This window comes from Sphaerodactylus townsendi, linkage group LG05 (genome assembly GCF_021028975.2).
Source record: "Sphaerodactylus townsendi isolate TG3544 linkage group LG05, MPM_Stown_v2.3, whole genome shotgun sequence".
NCBI lineage: Eukaryota > Metazoa > Chordata > Lepidosauria > Squamata > Sphaerodactylidae > Sphaerodactylus > Sphaerodactylus townsendi.
This window is the reverse complement of record NC_059429.1, coordinates 78,676,359-78,695,470: the sequence shown is the minus strand read 5'-3', so window position 1 is coordinate 78,695,470 and position 19,112 is coordinate 78,676,359. Positions and strand designations below refer to the sequence as shown.

The following is a 19,112-nucleotide window of genomic DNA, read 5'->3' as shown; positions in this document are numbered from 1 at the left end:
GCCACTATAATGACTGACAAATATGCTAAAGCATAAACTTCAATTGGCTAGAGCCCACTTCATCAGATTCAGTAGAGCCCACTTCAACTGATTCAGTAGAAGCACATGCATATAATGGAGCCTACACAGAAAGAGAAAAAAGTAAAAATGTAAAATTGTAGGTTATACATACTGCTGAAAGTTTTTTTATGCATAGCTCAAAAGTAAACAAGATCAGCAGTCACCATTTACAACAGTTGTAACTGATTATAACAAACATTATTTACAAAATCCACATAGTACTTTTTATTAAAAACCAATCAAAAATGATACAAAGCCATGCAAATACAGATGACAAGACATAGACATAGCCCACTTTCTTAGTTGCTACAGTTAAGACATAATGTAAAACCATGGTTAATTTTACATTGTATGGGTTTGTGAAACCAAGATTTGCCACATAGACATGGTTTGTTGCACAGCAAGTGCTGGCTCCATGTCGTTACACTGGCCAGGAATCTCTATACCTGGGGAGTGTATGAGAGTAGGAATAAATCCACATACTGCTAGCATGCCATATTCAAACATAAAACCACACTTAAGGCTGACTGTGGTTAGTAAACCAACTTCAGATGATGTTTTCATATTCTAGTCTGAAATACCATACTTATTGCACTGGCTGGATGCGTTTGGACAATCACACTAAACTGTTAAAGCATGATTTTGTATAGCATCTGAACTGTGCCTATCCTTTAAGGAGATATTAATTTTGTTCTGATAGTGTATGTGTGTCAGGCTGGCTTTACACAGCAGTACAAAATGAATAGAATAGCAGTACCAAATGCTAGGCTTGGCAACCTCCTGGTGGTGGCTGGAGATCACCCAGAATTATAACTGGCCTCCAGGCAACAGAGGTCATTCCCCTGGAGTTTATTTTTAAATCTGCACAGCCAATCAGATCTTCAATGGGCAAAAGCCCCACCAGGCCCCACCCAGTTTCTAAAATCTGCAAACACTTGATGGATATCGGGAAAGGTCAGTGGGTGCCATGACACCTATGGACACTACCTTGGGGGTCTCTGCTGTAAGACAAGATGACCTTTGGTTGGGAAAGGGAGAAAGCCCTTTAAAAGCCGATCCTATATTATCTGCACAGGCTGCCAATTGAGTTCCGGATCATGTTTAAAGTGTTGGTTCTCACCTTTAAAGCCATTCACGGTTTCGGACCTGCATACCTGAGGGACTGCCTTTCCCTATATTGCCCCGTTAGGCCCCTCCGCTCCTCAGAGGAGGACCTATTGGTGATCCCTGGTCCAAAAGTGATCAGGCTGGCCTCTGCAAGGCCAGGGCTTTCTCTGTCCTGGCCCCTACCTGGTGGAACAGGCTCCCAAAGGAGATCAGGGCCCTGCGGGACTTGCAGAGTTTTCACAGGGCCTGCAAGTCGGACCTGTTCTGCCATGCATTTGGCCAGCCTGGTTGAGTCCATCTACCATTCCATCTGGCCTCCCATGGGCATGAGGGTGGGGGAGGGGAGTGTAGTCTGATGTCATTTGAATTTTTTCTGGTTCTATTGTGAATACGGTTTTTACTATGTTTTAAAGTATGTTTTAAAATTGTTGTTCACCGCCCTGAGCCCTTAGGGGGAGGGAGGTATACAAAAGTGTGTGTGTGTGTGTGTGTGATTTTGTGTGTGTGATTTTGTGTGTGTGTGTACAGCTGGCCCATTTTTTGTTATTTGGGAGGTTTATATTTTGAGGGGGAGTGGATAGTAGCAGATATGTCAAGTTCAAATTGCGTAGATAGTTAAATTAGAAGTTTATTGTATACAGCCTTTGCGATCTAAAACATATTAACCATCAAACAAAAATTTAGAACATTTAACAAATTTGAAAAATCAAATGTGATTCTAATAACATTCTAATATTCTCAGTAAAACTATTTGTAAATCAAAGAAATGAGGGTCAATTCTGGAATCATAACCATCATTAACATTCTATATTTATAATCCAAGAGAATAAAATTAAATTCAATCAGTTGCTTTATTTGCCCTGATTTTCCTGGTGACCAGAGCAAAAAGGGCCACTCTGTAAAAGACCACTTCTGATAGCAAAAAGATTATTTTTTCTGGGTCAGATAAGCAGGATAAAGTTGATAAACTATTAGCCAATAATGTATTCCTAGCTTCCGTGTATAAAGGACAGGTCAAAACATAACGGAGAAGGTCTTCCATTGACCTACCGCATAGACCAGCGGTTCTCAACCTGTGGGTTGCCTAAGATTCTCTGCATCAGTGTTCATCTGTAAAATGTTAGGGTTGGGGGTCACCACAACATGAGGAACTGTATTAAAGGGTTGCGACATTAGGAAGGTTGAGAACCACTGGCATACACAGATGTGCTGTGCTTGTGGTGTTTTGGAGTATACACCAGTAACTGTATATTGTCTAGACACTCCCCCTTACTGCAGAGGCTTCCTATTGTTGATTTGGGGGTGGGGAGAGAGAGAGAACTCAGCCATACGCAGCCTTTTTACTCTTTGTAACTTTCTTCCTGTTATATATTCCAAAACTGATCCAGATGTGGATACGAGGTCCTTGTAGTTCCATAGCAACCTTTTCCCAGGGGCATTTTGAGGAAAGAAACTGGATGACAGTTGAACCTACAGTTATGTAAGCTATATGTAAAGCAATCTTAAGGGACTTAAGCATCCATTATGGACACCAGTGCTTTCTTAAAGCAGTGATGTGGTGAAGTGGACATTTAAAAACAGAGATGGGCACAGTTTGCATTTAATAAAGAAAGCAACACAGCATAAAAGGTCACAAGATGTACCATGGAGTTCAGTGGCTGTCTCAGCATCCCATTAGCTTCAGAAAGTCTATTTCTTTTCTATTCAGAAGATGCATTTTAAGACTGATATATCATAAATGTGCATATTTTTATGGGTGTCTAGTTTTTTGTTTTCATAAATTTTCAGAATGTATACTTCCTAGCTAAGCTGGCCATCCTCTCAATATATATCCGCACTCTTCCATGCTCAGTCTTCTGCTTTGGCAATCAGGAGCAGTACTTTCCATTTGGTTCTAGGCACTGAAAGTGCAAGTAGGCTTCCAGTAGTGGTTTTCTGTACTATGCCCAAGGAGGTACTGCTAAAAAACTTTCACTCTAGGAATTAATCACACGATCTGGCACCATCTTAGATATCCTTCTGGTGACAAGGACTTGCAGAGGGCATCTCATTTCTCCTTCCCCTACTGTCCCTTCTTCCCTTTCTTGAAAGCCCCCACAGACTCTCCCCTTTTCTAACTTCCTTCTCTCCTTCTAGATTTGTCATCCTTCAGGTGGAGCCTGGAGATCTTCTGGAATTGAAGCAGATCTCCCAACTTCAGAGATCAGTTTCCTAGAGCCTACCCTGAAGCTCTAACTGCTACACCACAGTGGCTTTCCTAGGGTGGCCTACTGTTGAACAGTAGCAAGCAGCCAGACCTAGTTGAGTCATTATGCAAGTTGGGTGGTACCAAGTCATGCAGAGGTTGCTGCCAAGCATAGGTGAGACCTGGAGATCCCCTGGCATGACAGAGATCTGTAACCCTGAAGAAAATGGCTGCTTTGGAGTATGGACTCTGTGTCATGATGTCCTGCTGAAGCCTCTCCCAAACCCTGCCCTCCTCAAACTCCACCCCAAATCTCCAGGAATTTCCCAGTCTGGAGCTAGCAACCCTAGCCCCAGGCTTGGCTCCAGTGAGTTTTCCCTCAAAGGCCAGAAAGTGAGTCTTTGCCCATTTGAAGCTCCTGTCACTTGATTTAAGTATCATTTTCTATTTGTGTGTGCGTGCGTGTGTGTGTGATGATTTAGCACACACAACTTGTGCATATGTTGAAAAAATAAATATATTTGAAGGTTATGTTTCGAACAAGATTTTCCCAAAACAGTTGCTGGGCCTGATTATTCCTCTGATATCAGAAGAGTGTAGCAGCTGAAATGTAGCAGCTATACCTACAGAATGATAAAGGAGTACTTAATGACGTTTAATTCTTTCCTTTGTCACATGTTTGTCATATGTTTTGGGCTACTCAGAGCAGGCATGAAATGATCTCAGATCACAACAGAAGACATTTTTAATCTAGCATTTACAGAGCCCCTAATACTTCTTGTCACTTGGCACTCTTTGCCATGCATGGTAATATACAGCGCTGAGGGAAGTGATGATCCCCAAGGTTGCTTTCATGCCCTGTTTATTCTGAGGCTATGCAAGACCCAAGAAAACCTCAAATTTGTGGTTGGATTTTGCTTGTTTTGACCAAATACTAGAGGTGAACTGGTGGCATGGGTCTAGGGAGAAATGTGAATTTGTGGAACATACCTAGGTGCAGTGAAACCATTGGCAGCGTTGGACCACTGGAGCAGCCAGAGTGCAAGTCCAAAAAGGAATGAGATGGTGAATTACTGGGACAGATCAACAGAAGAGACAACATATAGTCAGAGTCAGATGCAGACTCAAATCTGAATTAAGGAATTTATCCATAGAGCTGCTGCAGGGAGATAGGCCAAAAACAGGCACGGAAGCCAAGGAAGCCAGTGAACAGGGAGACTGCAAAACAAACAGGGCAGTCTGATGGGCAGAAATACTAGGAGCAAATCAGGAGAATCACACAAAGGCCAGAATTGGCTGTTCATCAATCCTATCCTAGAAATATTATAGCATGGTTAGGGCTGGAGGAGCCAGTGTCGTGGGCTGGAGCGGTGCTGGTGCCTAGGACTGCAGCAGTTTCAAGGGTAGCCGTGTTGAACAGCTAGATTCAACTCCAGTAGCGCTTTAGAGACCAACACTATTTGGGGAGTATAAGCTTCTTATACTGATGAAGGGAGCTTTAACTCTCGAAAGCTTATATCCTGACATTCTTGGTGGTCTCTAAGATGCTACTGGCCTTAACTGTAGGAATGCAGTACTTATCAATACTTAACCCTTTTTCTTTACCCAAATGGCTCCTGTGTATAGACCAGGAAGAACACAGCCAAGCAGTGGGCCAATCCTGGTCTCCCAGATGCTGTCTGTCTGCTAATCATCATTACTGATTATCTAAAGCATAGGAATGGAAGGAAACAGGCAACAGCCCTTATCCTCCATAGTAGAAAAGGTTTAGGGATACAGGTTTTCCACCTAGAAGTCTGCTAAAGTCCCTCTCTACCCCACTCTGGAGTAAGTGTCCAGTAAGTGTCTCAGAAACACTGAGGACTTTCCACCACATGCTGAACCCTGGCTGCTCAAGCCTTGAAAAGTAGCTGCAACCTTGAACAGCAGCTGGCGCTTTCTTTTGCTGGGGGAGAACTTTCCATCAAGGGCTGAGTTTTTCAACCTGCTCAGTGACACCCCATGTCTTCTTGTAACTGACAAGCTATTTGTTTTTATTGTGTTGCCTTGTTCTGTGTTTGTTAGTTGCCTTGGGTGTTCTTTTAGAACAGAAAGGTTGTATTTAAATAAATAAATTCTGCATCACTCAGATTCCCATAAATCCAGGCAGACAGAATTCCACTTTGAATCCCCAAGCTTTCTGTCAAGAACTTTCTATCCTTCCTAGTGCCGGTGGTGAGGTGGTAGGTTAAGTCTGGGTTGCCCTGTCTGTGTACCCTCTGGGAAAGTGTCTTATTGGGTGTTCACACATGCATGAGATGAATCAGAGTCTCAGTCTTGGCTTGTGCTAAACTGACCACATCCTCTTCTAGAGGGTGGCAGAATCAATAGTAGGAAAGTTATCTCATGCCAGTTTGTACTGATGAACTCATACTGTTATAATTTCCTTTTGGGGACCTGTCTACCATGTAACATTTTCTAACCCTCCTATACTCATTCTAGATTAATGGAGAAACAGGTTTGAAGCAACTGGTATCCTGAATGAAAGGCAAGTTTTAGAGGCTTTCTTTTTATCATTTATCCTGAAAAAAGTGTAGCCTTTTCTGTATGTGTATTGAGACTTGAATAATAGTATCATAGAATCTTGTGATTATCTGAATATATGGTAAAGGCCAGTATAGTGTAAAGCCTATTGGATGCATTTGTTATCATGTGTTTCATATTTTTAAAAAATACACCTCACGCACGTATAAGTTGAGTTTTTACTTTGTCGGCCGCCAGGGGGCACAGTTTTTAGGTTAGCAGCACCAAAATTTCAGGGATTTTTTCAAGAGACTCTCTTGCTGAAACCTGCCAGGTTTGGTGATGTTTGGTTTAGGGGGTCCAAAGTTGTGGATCCCCAAAGTGGGTGCTCCCATCCCCCATTGTTTCCAATGGAAGCTAATAGTAGATGGGGCTACCCTTTTGAGGGTCCATAACCCCTGAACCAAACTTCACCAAACCTGGGTGGTATCATCAGGAAGGTCTCCTAAAGATACTCTGAAATGTTGGTACTGCTAACATAAACATTCCTCCCCTGACCAAAAATCCAGTTTTGAAGGATTTTAACTCTTGTGTTTTAGCTTGGTTGCTGGTTGAGCTAAGGTTTTTATACTTTTAAAGTTATTGTTGAGACCATATTGTTTTTGTTGACCCTCTTTTCCACTTACAGAGTTAGTTTACTGTATTTCTTTGAAATAAATATTCAAAAACATTTAACCTATTGATGCCTCAATTAATGTAATTTTATTGGTATCTATTTTTATTTTTGAAATTTACCAGTAGCTGCTGCATTTCCCACCCTTGACTTATACGTGAGTCAATAAGTTTTCCCAGTTTTTTGTGGTAAAATTAGGTGCCTCGACTTATATGCAGGTCAACTTATACACGAGTATATACGGGTAAACATTATACTTTCATTTGTACATTTGTAATCATCTCTGTGGGAGATGATCATCTCTACATAACAGTAGATAGGTAGAAAACTCTCTATTGCTGACTTAGCCGCTTGATCAGTGATGTGAAAGAATTTGTTTGTTTATTTAAAACAATTATTAGCCACCTTTCTCCCTTGCAGAATTCAATGCAGTTTACAATATAAATAAAATGATTATAACAATATAATAAAACAATATAAATAAAATAACAATTATATAAAAACACATAAAACACTCCAATTAGAACTGCCAATAAATAAAAGCTCAATCAGTCAAATGCAGTTCTGACTTCTGAATAAAACTCCTGAAGATTAACAGTGAGTGGCCCAGGAACACCTCTCATAATAGAGAAGTTGTTCCATGATCATGGGGTAGACCTCTATCATGTGCCCACTGATTCCAAATGAGATGCTTTGATGGCTGGGACAGTCAGGGAACCTATGAGATAAGATGGTCTTTCAGATATCCAAGTTCTGGCTCCAAGCCATATACATCTTTAACTTTTATAACAGAGATTTTGATCATGTTCTTGACAGGAATGCTGTAGCTGATTTCCAGATTCTCTATTTTTGTACTTGGGGGAACTACACCTAAACATCACATGCCAAATAATGTGCGTTCAATCCACTTTCAGTGTATCTCACAGCTGGATTTTACTGTGTGAAATGGCAAAATCCCCTAGCTAACAATTATTAAAGTGCATTGAAAGTGGATTAAAAGTGTGTGAAAGCACCCATATTCTGGTTTTCCTAATTCACAGTTTCGCTTAACTTAATCTTGAGAAGAGATTCTAGATGTAAACATTCATTGGAGCCTGAACCCCAAAAATCTTCCACTAACTCCCAGTAAAAGGTACAATTTTAAAAAATTCTGATCTGAAAATTATTAGTATGAAAATTATATACTTCTTATTAATCTCAGTTTTCATCTGAACACTTATACATTTCTAGAATTATTTATGTTTCTTTGTTATCTCCATATTTTCTAGTTCTGTTTCTTAACCTTCTGCTATAAGGTGGTTTATTCTTTGGTCACGTTTGAAGACATTCATTTAGATTTATAATAATTTTATTACACTGTTCTGTATTTTATTTATTTCATTTATTTTGGTTCATTTGTTTTGCTTGATTCCATCTTGTCATACATTTTAGCAAACAGCTAGCACTAACAGGGCTGGGATTTCTGACAAAATACTTCATGGTGGCATTTCATTAAATGCATTTTGTTGGGATTTTTAAAATATTGCTTGTTTTCTGGCTTTGCCATGCAGTGTTGCTGAATTTTAGGGTTGATCTAACGTTTCAGGGTTTTAGCCTCTTTCAGCCTCTCTAGAAAAAGGAGTTAAATCTCAGGGCAAGGCGAGAGGGCAGGCTATTTTTACAGGGCTGATTCCTATCTTTCTTCTCCTTTTTGAAACATGTATCACCCTCTTACTCCAGCATCCCCAGCCCTAGGGTCAAACTACTCATTTGAGTTTTCCCAATATGTTTTGAGGGGGGGGGCAGTGGGTTTTTAGTTTAGTTTTGTTTTCCTTAAAAAGCAGCCAGGGGATTGGGAACACTACATATGGGAAGGAAATTTAACTCTTCCTCCCGTGTTGTTTCCCTAACTGAAATCCCCTTTATGCAGTTTTTATCTCTAGCAGGGGGGAAAGGCAGGCGTAATGGGGGAGGCTGGCTTTTTTCCTACTGTGGCTGAAATGGAAGGACATTTTTTTACCTGGAAAATGCTGCGGGGGGGGGGGGGGCAAATACCTCCTTTCCCAGCATTGGGCGTTTTCGCACACACTGTTTGTTGCAGATCTGGCATGTGAGGTCGTCGCAGTATCACACATCTGTTTGCACACACTTAAGCCGAAATGTGTCCCGACCCCCTTTTTGTGCCACATTCCAGCCGTTGTTCCACATTTTTTCCTTGTCGGCTTTCGATAGCTTGTGTAACTTTTTGGGAAAAGCGCAGTTTCCCCACAATTTAACAGTGCCCTGAGCTCGCGAAAACAAAAGTGGAGGCGAAAGTGGATCAGGGCGGTAGCGAGGGTTTCACGCCCAGCGTGTAGACGAGATTTGATCCATCCAATGGGGAGTCGCGGCGGAAGCGTTCTGGCTGCTGCGCACATTTCTTTGTTCCTTTTGCATCTCCATCCACTTCCCCCCCTGATACCCGTTCGGTTGTGGCCATGCCTTGCAGCTCGACCCACCCGAGGCCGCGTGGCCCCGTTGCCGCGGTGATATTGGCCCAGCAACCACGGTGACACCGTCAGCTCGTCTCCTGCCCCGTTACCGCGGTGCAGCGTTTCGAAGATTCTTCGTTAGCGGGATGGGAGGAAACTCCGAAAGCACAAGCAATGCGGCCGCCATTTCGGGTAAGAGGTCCAGATAAAGGCGATATCATGGCGGCCGGAGGAGACGAAGGACCTCATTGCCGTGTGGGGGGAAGAGGAAGTTCAAGCGCTTCGCTGGGAATTCCACCTACCGCAGCTTGGACGTGTTTGAGAGGGTGGCAGTTCAAATGCGCGAAAGGGGGCGCAACAGGGCGTCCGTTGAGTGCAGAGACGAGAGGCAAAGACTTTGAAAAGGGACTTTAAGCGGATACACCAGCACAACGGCACTTCAGGGGAATGGGCCTCGGATGATGCGCTACTATGAGGAGCTTCGAACGCGGGAATGTTAAGGGGGGGACAGGATGATCAACCCCCCGCATCAACTCGAGGCGACAGAGTGCTTGTCGTTACCGCTTCTGCAGACACCGCGACGCGAGGGATTCCACCAGCGTTGGGAGCGAGAGACTTGGAGACCATGAGCCACGAAGACCCCTGCCGGGTTTCCACCCCATCCCCTACATCCCAGGGTGAGTTTTCCTGTACCTCTGCCTGATACCCCAGATTTTGGCAGCGCTTGCTCTGTTATTGCCTCTCTTGTGATAGGGGCACTCCAGACTGTGCTGCGCTTCACTTCTGGGTTGGTTTAAATGTAGTCCCAGCTCATGTCCTATTTCTCCTCTGTAAGATGCGGATGTAATGAGGAAGCATTGCTTGCATTATGTCGCTGTTGTTGCACAGTGCTGTAGGATTTCTGGGGTGAATCCTCGAATTGTCCCCTCTCTCCTCTTTAGTGCGGCGTTTCTGCACGCAGCTACTGAACTTTTAAGCTTTTACGCCAGCAGTGTCTACCTCTGAAATCCAACCCAATTCTCCAGAGGACTGATGCCATGCAGATCCTATATGTCGCCAGATGAGTGGTGAGTTCATTGGCTGTTTAACCTGCTGGTGTAAGGCCATTAACATGTGGTGTTCCCCACGACATCCCTCCATCACAATGCGCTTAAAGAAGTGGGGGCCGGGTTAAGGGACAGAGCTGTTCATGATGGAATTTCCCCCAAAACAACAGTACACTTTCAATGGTTTCCTGCCAGAGGAGCTGATGCAGAGAGCAATGTTCCCCTCACAGGCTTGGCGGGCGGAAGGTGCCTACTCCAGCACACTCCGCGCTGCATGCAGCCTTACCCTTCAATGTGTGCCAGGGGGTGTGGGCGGGTAAGACCAGTCACAAAGAGCCAGTGGAACTTTGCCTATGCATCACTGTGTGCGCTTGTTGTGAGCAGAGGAGATGGACAGAGGAGTTCCACATCATCATGTTCCACGTGGCTTTGGCCTTGCTCTGCCAGCACTGAGATGTGTTTGCTTTTTGCAACATTTGCATCCTTCTCAGACATGCCAGTTTTTGGTGTGGGGAGGGGTGGGGGGTTCTGATTTGCTGACCTGTGTGCAAACCAGATCATTTTTCCCGGGAAATGCTGGTGTGGGAGCATTGTTTGAAGCAGCGGTCTTGGAACTCTGGCCAGACATATGTTCACACAGTACGGCTCAAGGGAGCGCGGCCACCTTGCAAAGCTTGATGGTGGTTTTCTGTCTGCCGTGGTGTACATGAGCATCTTGATGGCCGTGGCTTGAAGACCCATGGTTTACCGCCAACACGGGCAGTGTGTCACGCTTTTTTTGGAAGAAATCATGTGAGGCCACCACAATAGGATGCCTCTTAGCCATTGCATGTTAGTGCTGCGTGTCTGCGCCCTGCCAGGGTGGTGTGCTGCTTAACGATTGTGCGGCCAAATACCCTGCAGCACTCAGCACTCACAGCACAATGCGTTAGTGATTGTCCAAAAGGAAGAACAGTGATGAGCGCGACCTCATGTTCTTTCTCCTTCATGGCAGCTCTCTTTGCAGACACCTCTGGTGACATGAATGATGTCCTTGACCATCCTATTGCTGGGTGTTCCGGTGCAAATGAAGGTGCGTTGAAACACAAACCCCAACCCCACCCCTGCGATTTTTGTGGTAGGCACTCTGAGAGCATCGGACAACCACTCCATTGCAAGAACAGAGAAGACACCATGCCGCAAAAGTGAGCTGCTCATTACTCGTGCCCGTTCAGCTCTCACTGCTTGAGTCTCAATGTGAATGCTAGGGGTTCTGATTCAGCTTCTCTGCAAACCCTGGGATGCCTATGCAGATCTGCTCATGTGCTCAACAAGAAAGTGTGTCTCCCTCCATGCGAGCCTAGGGTAGATGACAGTGGATTCATAAAAGTTCCTTCCATAACCTGGCTATTAATTTTGCTTCTTCTCACAACAATGTCCCCTTACAGGCTCCACACCCATGCCCATGATGGAACTGACTTCACCAGAGCGGAGAATGACTGCTGACAGGCGGCGTGTGCGGCGTGTTGGAGTGCTCGCTGACTTTGCGAAGGCCATGGTGGAGCAGGGAGAGGTCGAGGCAATGGAGAGGAGGCGCTTCGAGGATAGGCGGGAAAGGGAGGTGGCGTCATTCATGCAGAGCCGCGCAGAGCAAAACAGCGAGCTGTCATCGCTGAGGCTGGCCATCGACAGGGGGAATGACATTATGCAGACCCTTGTGACGGCTTTGCTGCAGCGCATGGGCTCCTCGGGTGGCAGGGGTGCTGGGGGTTCATTGGGCGCCTCTGCTCCTGAGGTCGCATCACACACCTTGCCTGCCCCAGCGTTTCAGCAGTGCCTGCCCACTTGTGCAATTGCTGGCCCAGCTGCAAATCTCAGTGGAGATGCGGCAGAGGTGACTTATCCCACTCTGGCCGAGGACACCGACTTGGAGTCCTGTGTGGGCGCCACGGCGCCCCTCCCATCACAGGTTGAGGAGCTCATGATGGTTGGGGAGACCTCTGAGCTGTGCTGCACTCAGGTGGCTTGCCAAGAATCACAGCCAATGCACAAACGCGTGAGGAAGCCCAAAGCCAGAATGGACCTGTGAGGACCCTCCCCCCCCCTGTTATTTCTTTGTCTGCCACCACCACGGGCAACCCCCCCTTCTATTACATAGGTTAGCAAGCGATGTGCGTTTAGGCATCAGAGTTTTATTTGTTTTATATTTTAGAAAACGCTACACATCCCTGCCCTCTCTGGTAGGTTGCCAGGAGAGGATGGTCATGGAAAGCAGACAATCCTCTGCTTTGCAGAGATGTAACCAGCAAGCGACCCACCCCCCCGTTGTTTTCTCTGTCTGCCACCACCACGGCAAAAACCCACCCCTGCTTTTACATAGGTTAGTGGTGTGCGTTTAAGCATCAGAGTTCAATTTGTTTTATATTTTATGAAACGTTACACATGCCTGTCCTCTCTGGTCGGTTGCCAGGAGAGGATGGTCATGGAAAGCAGACAATCCTCTGCTTTGCAGACCCCCCCCCCCCCCGTTGTTTTCTCTGTCTGCCACCACCACGGCAAAAACCCACCCCTGCTTTTACATAGGTTAGTGGTGTGCATTTAAGCATCAGAGTTCAATTTGTTTTTTATTTTATGAAACGTTACACATGCAAGTCCTCTCTGGTCGGTTGCCAGGAGAGGATGGTCATGGAAAGCAGAAAATCCTCTGCTTTGCAGAGATGTAACCAGCAAGCGATAATAAACCATGTGCCCAAGCATTTGTGAAAATTGCAATTGCCTTTATTGTGTGAGTTAAGCAATGCATTAACAGTTAAGACAACTGAGGGGCGCGGGAGATGGGTTAGGGGAGTTTGGAGCTTGTTTCGCTGGATGCCGCGCCATGTGGTTTGCCTGCCTTCTCTGCAGCCCTCCGCTTTTCCAGGAGCCTCCTGGCGGCCCCCTTCCTCCTGTTCATCCACTTCTCAACCACAGCCAGCCTGCGCTCCAGATCCTTGTCTGAAGAGTGTGGAAGATATAACACAGTGAAAAATTTAGATGAGGCAAGGCGCGGGGTCTGGTTCCTGCAGCTTGTGTCCACATCTCCCCCCCCCCTTCAGAGCTTGCCAGTACCGCAAGCCATCCCGCTCCATGAAGAAAAATCTGCTGCCGCAAGCCGCTTCCCCCCCTCCCCCCGGTTAACTATACTCACAGTTGGCATCCAGCGATGGCTCTGTCTGAGTGCCAACTGCACGTGTTGTGGTTTCTGATGCAGAGCGCCCTGCCGTGGTCAGAGCCCCCTCTGTGTCCCCAGACATTCCTTGGAAACATGGAGAGATTGCAGAGCCAGTTAGCATTTGAAGATGCTGGACACAACTCTCAGTAACAAGGGCAACGTTGGTATCCCGCGGCAACACCGTTCCCAAAGAACATGGCACTCTGTGACAAGTAGGCTTACCCTCATCCTCACTGCACTGCACCTGGGTGGCCCCCTCGCTCCTCTCCTCCTTGGTTTTGGTGGGGGGCAAAGCTGCTCCTGAAGGAAATAGGGGGATGCATGGCTTTAAGCTCCAGATAGCAACATAAATCTAATTTTTAAAATTGCGCCCTCTCCCACATTCAACAGTGCTCCTCCTGTCAGTGTGTGCAGCGGAAATGCACTGTCAAACACCTGCCACGGTTGTTGGGAAATGCATTGCATGCCGCATGTGTGCGGGAGTGGCAGCTGTTGGACAGTGAATCTCCGCAAACTCTCCCTCTCCCACCCTCATTGAACTGCAGGCCAGCATGTAGACCTCCCATCAGACAAGGGTAGGCGTTGCAAACTGCATGCAAGTTCCCCTATTTCTTAACTTTCTTAAGTTTGTAAAGTTCTTTTTCAGTTTTTAAAGTTTGGCTTAGACTCCACACATCAACTTTCTCAATTTCATGGCAACCTCAACCCTGCATGGTGGGGCAGGGAATATGGCGCGCTCTTCAATGTGTCCGCTGTTGGTTAAAGAGTGTAACCTTTCTGCACGTTGATGGAAAACCTTTGACGCAATGCAAGCTACAGGAGAGGAAGAGGCGCCTGAAACACTCACGTCACAATGCGCTCCCACCATGATTTCAATGCGCTTTGCAGCTGGACTATAAGGCCAGACAGAGAGTATGCATGTGCGGGAGGGGAGATAAACGGCGCTCACATGCCTGCTTTAATTTGCATGAGTAGGGAAGTGGTAAGGGAAGAGCAGAAAGAGTGTGCCCTCCGGCCCCCTTCCTCTACTGCAGCATGCTCAAAGGGCATCACATTCCCCTCTCACTTGCCCACCCTCAGAAGACTTCACTTGGCGTGGCTGGATCAGACACAGCCATTAAATGCTGGGGGTGGCCAAGGTAAACACAGCAATTCCATTTGGGCTTGTTCATGAGAACCTGAATTGAAAAGGTAAGGCTTCACATCACCAGCTGCACACGTTGGGGGGGGGGGTGCACCACGGCCCGGGAGTGGTCTGGCTCTGGCTGTTACCCTCCAAAGCCACCGCTGCTGAGTGTTCATTGCTACCTGCAATTTGCTCGTTCACCAAATCACTCCTCTAAGCGTTGTGCTCAAGCAGGCCCATTGCCGCAGAGTGCTCTGTAACACTAAAGTAGAAGTCACACTCCTACAAGCTAAACTCAAAATCTCACTGCACATGCAACGCATCTTTGAAATTGCATTTATCTTAAAGCTGCATATGTCCCATACTGAAATGAAGTTTCCTGATGAGTGCTGGTGCAAGATTGGTTGGCTCACAGTGGTGCTAAGATTAAAGCTAGCAGGTGCATTTGAAACCAGAAACTGGTTTGTCTCTGCCAGAGCATGCTGTGGAAAATCACCAAACTCACCCCCCTTCATTTCCGATGTCTGCTCGGGACCACCAGCCTTCAGCCAAGCCTCGCGCATGAGGGAGTAGTGCTTTGGCCTCCCAGCGACGCTTGGTTCTCCACTGCAGGCCGCTCTCAGCTTTAAGAACTCTTTTTTGAGCGCTTTCCATTTGTTCTGGATCTGAGTTGGGCTCCTGTTGTGTCCTCTCCTTGCCATGGCCTTGCTGAGGCCAGAGTAGATTTTCCTGGTGGGAGTCCCACCGGGCCCCCCACCAGGTTTCCATGCCACCCCCCTGCTGACACGGCTGTGTATCATCGCCTCCACCTCCTCTTTCAGACCAGTTCACACACTCGAGAGGACCTACATATCGACTCATTAAGTGAGGGCGATAGAAGTGCTGCAGAGGGATGGGCCCACAAGCCTGCACAGGCGCCTTTGAAGGGCAGCCTAGTGAGCTAACGGGAAAACGAGGTGACGTTGCATGGATAACTCCTGGAACTTCCTGTCCGGCCATGCCTCCAGCGCATTGCTGTGAAACTGCTGTTAGAGTGCTCCCAGCAAACAAGCATCCGTGCGTTACGCAACGGGAATGCAGGCAGTGTCCTATGAACTTCCAGTGCACAGCCTTTACTTAAGGCCTCAAATTTCCCAGACATAACTATTAATAATACAATTTCCCGCCCGCGTTTATAGGTCAGGGCTGTCATGATCCCATCGTGGAGCTTTGGCAGGGAGCATTGAATTCCAGGAGATATTGCCCCCCCCCCCGCCTGCACAAACCACCGCATCAGATTCATTAATGGCTCCCAAAGGTTGCACCGCGTCTCTACCTAATCAACTCATGAGATAATTCCTTTATAAATTGAAAGGTGTGGTTCACCTGGATGCTCTCTCCCAGTGTGAGCGGAGAGGTGGGGGAGATGTGCGGTAGAATTGAGAGACCGCAGGCGTGTAAGTTTGGTTTATCAGTAAAAAAATTTCCTTATTATGGCAAAACAAATACTAATATTTGCACCTCAGCATTACACACCAGTGGTACGCAGATACGAACGGATGCCCATTCAACGAGGAGACTATTGCTGCACAGGGCGGTTGTAGTAGAGGTAGGTGGCCAGGGCATTCCTCACCGCCTCTCTCCCCTTGCCAGATGCTGATCCTCAGAGTAGGGACTTCTCAATTCTTGCTCATCACATGATGGCCATGCTCTTCCATCTGAGAGTTAGCAGGGGGCCAGCCCTACCATTCACTCTCCGGAGAGTCCTTGATCTTCCGCCAGATATAGGTTGTGTGTAGAACAACACAAGTGGCAACCAGGGAATTAACCCTCTCCCACCCCTTTATGGGCAACTTGTGCCACAGGGCACTTCCACCCTCCCCTTCAATCGCCTAAAGGCACGCCTCCCACAACACATCTGGCCCTGCTCATTCTTCTGTTGTATAGGGCGCTCTATCGCGTAGCTAAGGCGGATGAAGGAATGGCTTTACATGCCACCTCCGCTTGGGGAATGCTTATCCGGCCAAAAAATCAACGGTGGGACAGCCACGCTGTGAATGGACAATACAGGGTTAATCTGGGAAGAAGGCACCCCTGTCCATGGCCTGTGGGAAATGGCAAACTTCCTGAAAATGTGCGCGTCGTGGCTTCTACCGGGGTGACCAATGTCCACCTCAAAGAAGCGTCCTTTGTCATCACAAACAGCCATAAGAACAATTGAGGCCACCCTCTTCCTGTTGATGTAGTCCGCAGGGGCGTCCGATGGGTTTAGAATCTGTATGTGGCACCCATCAATTGCTCCGACGCACTGTGGGAAGCCTATTTTGGCAAATCCACGCATAACCTGGAGGTTGTTTGGAAAAAACAGACAGTTAGTTTCATGGCGCCATTGCTCTGTGTCTCTGAAGAGCGGCAGCGTGAGGCACATGAGTGTGCTATGGGACGACTCAGCGAGCATGCCCCTTGCTATGGGCGCCACTCTCCTCAGCAGAGATCCTGCTCTGAAGTTTCTTCATTTCCTCTCTTCTCTATTTTTAAAACAGAAAAGGCGGGAGGGCCAATTGGCTGAATGGCCCTCCCTGGATTAAAATCTGGGCCGGTCCTGGTACCGCAGCACTGCCAGGACAGGCCCCAGTTTAAAAAGATGCTGCCGCACCAAATTCACACATAAACCTGCCTGGGTTGTGGTTGCCCAGTGCCTGGCAGCTGTATCAATACAGTGTGCAATGCCAGGCGCTTAGCCGAAACCGCCCCTTAAGGAGTGGTTTCGGAGGGCGGCATTTCCCCAAGATACTCAAATGCGACAACAAATTCTTAACGCCATATCTGCATCAACCCCTGCGATCACGGTGAGTATATCTGCCCCAGGGTGGAACCCTCCCCAGCCCTTCCTCCCAAAGACAGACCCCAGAATGTTTAACTTTTTTGCCCTCTCTGACCTGAGCGCACCCCACAGCTCCCTTTTTCTTCCAAAATTAGATATGCATACCCACAATTCCTGGACGGTCCGCTCTGGGCTCGGAACCTCGCAGAAAGACGCGATCCCCGATGACGTTGTTGAAGCTCTTACCCACTACCGGAGTCGCCTGCCCTTCGTACTCCCCCCCCAACCATTTCCTAACAAAATAAAGCAAGGTGAACAGGTGTCCTTTACTGCCCGCCTTTTGTCTAATCAAACTCCAGAAAATTTAACCTGTACCTCAGGCCCAATTGGTAGACCTAAGAGACACGCACTCCAAAAGTGAGAGTGTGAACGACTGGTAAAGCACTATTATCAAAATCCACTGTCAGCCTACCTTTCTCCACTGGATCCAAGAAACCGGAAAACCCTCTTGATCAGGTTGTTCCTCCCGGCTTCACAGAATTCATGGACAGCCTCGAAAGCCGTGGTGGTGCCTAATTCCAAACTGCTGCCGCATTCCTCCCTGAAGGAGCGCTGGGACTGGCCAGATACCACGGTGCCATCCCCACTGCGCATCTCCACGGGCAACGCCACCAAGATAGCGCAGGTGTCTTACTCAATGCTGGTGTTAGGCTGTCCACGATCCTCTGGAACGTTTCTTCTGCTCATGCGGAAGTTCTTCATCCATTCCTCATCGCTCCATGATGACCACACGCAGTTATACCACCAGTCCCTGCTACGGTGCTGGTAATAATTCCAGAAGCGGGGCGGCGTTGGGGCGGCTGCCAAGGCAACCCAGCGGCGAAAGACTTCTGCTACCACCGGGATCGGGCGATAGTGCAGAAGTCTGCGGTGAACTATCATGCACAGCCATGCGCGTGCATGAAGGCTTGCGCCGCAGACGTAATTCTCGTTTCCAGTGGCACACAGCAGCGCTACAACCAGAAGAAGCAGCTCTGTCTCCTCTGTTCCAGGAGGCATTGCGAAGCCGATGGCTTTTCCATCTGATTTTAGGCACACAAAGCAAAGCCCTGTAGCCAAAGCAAGGCACAACTGGTGAGGCAGCAATACCTTGCCTCCTTGGCAACGCTGAGAACCGGAGTATTACGATATGAAATGGCTTAATGGTGATCACGTCCCCACCAACGCGAGACGTATCGAGCTAACGGCGGCCAATCAGGGGCTTCTATCCGCTTCATCGCCACGCCCCTTCACGCGGACAATAACGAGGCAACGCCCTCACGGGTGATTTTAAGGAACGCTTAGCCCACTCCCGGACCTCCCCCCCCGGACTGCGCGCCAGCCAATCAGATTCGCCATTTGCACTGCGATTCCTGTGATGGTGCAAAAACACGGGACTCGCTGGCAAGCGGAAGATGCGCGGACTACAGGGCCATGTGTGCAAATGCCATCGAGCTTAATTTAAACTAAGAGCCAAAAGGCAAGGAATCAATGCGGTTCGCTTTTATTCTGGAATAAAAAGTGTGCGAAAACGCCCATTGACAGCCTGATCTAGTAAACCGTGGCAATAGACTGTTGTAACATTACAGCACAAGTGCAATGCCATTCTTTAAAAAGCACAAAAGAAGCCATCCAGTGGTATGGGAGAATACAGGGAAACGTTGATTGACAGAAGATAGTACACAGGGAATTCCTGTGCAGACACTCCATTGCCAGTCTGACTAATTCTGCATTTATGATAGCGGAGCCAGAGGCGAATTTATCCCACTTCTGGACTTTGTTTGAATTGAAGATTCAACTATGTTTTATTGCTATGTTAGTTAGATAGAAGCCAGCTGTATTAGGTAGGAAAGTAGGATGTATAAGTTTCTCTGTATTTTTGACTGCATGGAACTTCCTTGGCTCAAGGCAGGGACACATCCCGGCCCCAC

General features: G+C 47.2%; 1 protein-coding gene across 1 annotated transcript; it reads left to right on the top strand.

Moving 5' to 3' along the window:
- Positions 1-11,043: 11,043 nt before the first annotated feature.
- Positions 11,044-12,317, top strand: LOC125433365. Its single transcript, XM_048497867.1, has 2 exons — positions 11,044-11,095; positions 11,451-12,317. The coding sequence occupies exons 1-2, from the start codon at positions 11,044-11,046 to the stop codon at positions 12,089-12,091; spliced, it is 693 nt and encodes a 230-aa protein (XP_048353824.1). The 3' UTR covers positions 12,092-12,317.
- The last annotated feature ends 6,795 nt before the right edge of the window (positions 12,318-19,112 follow it).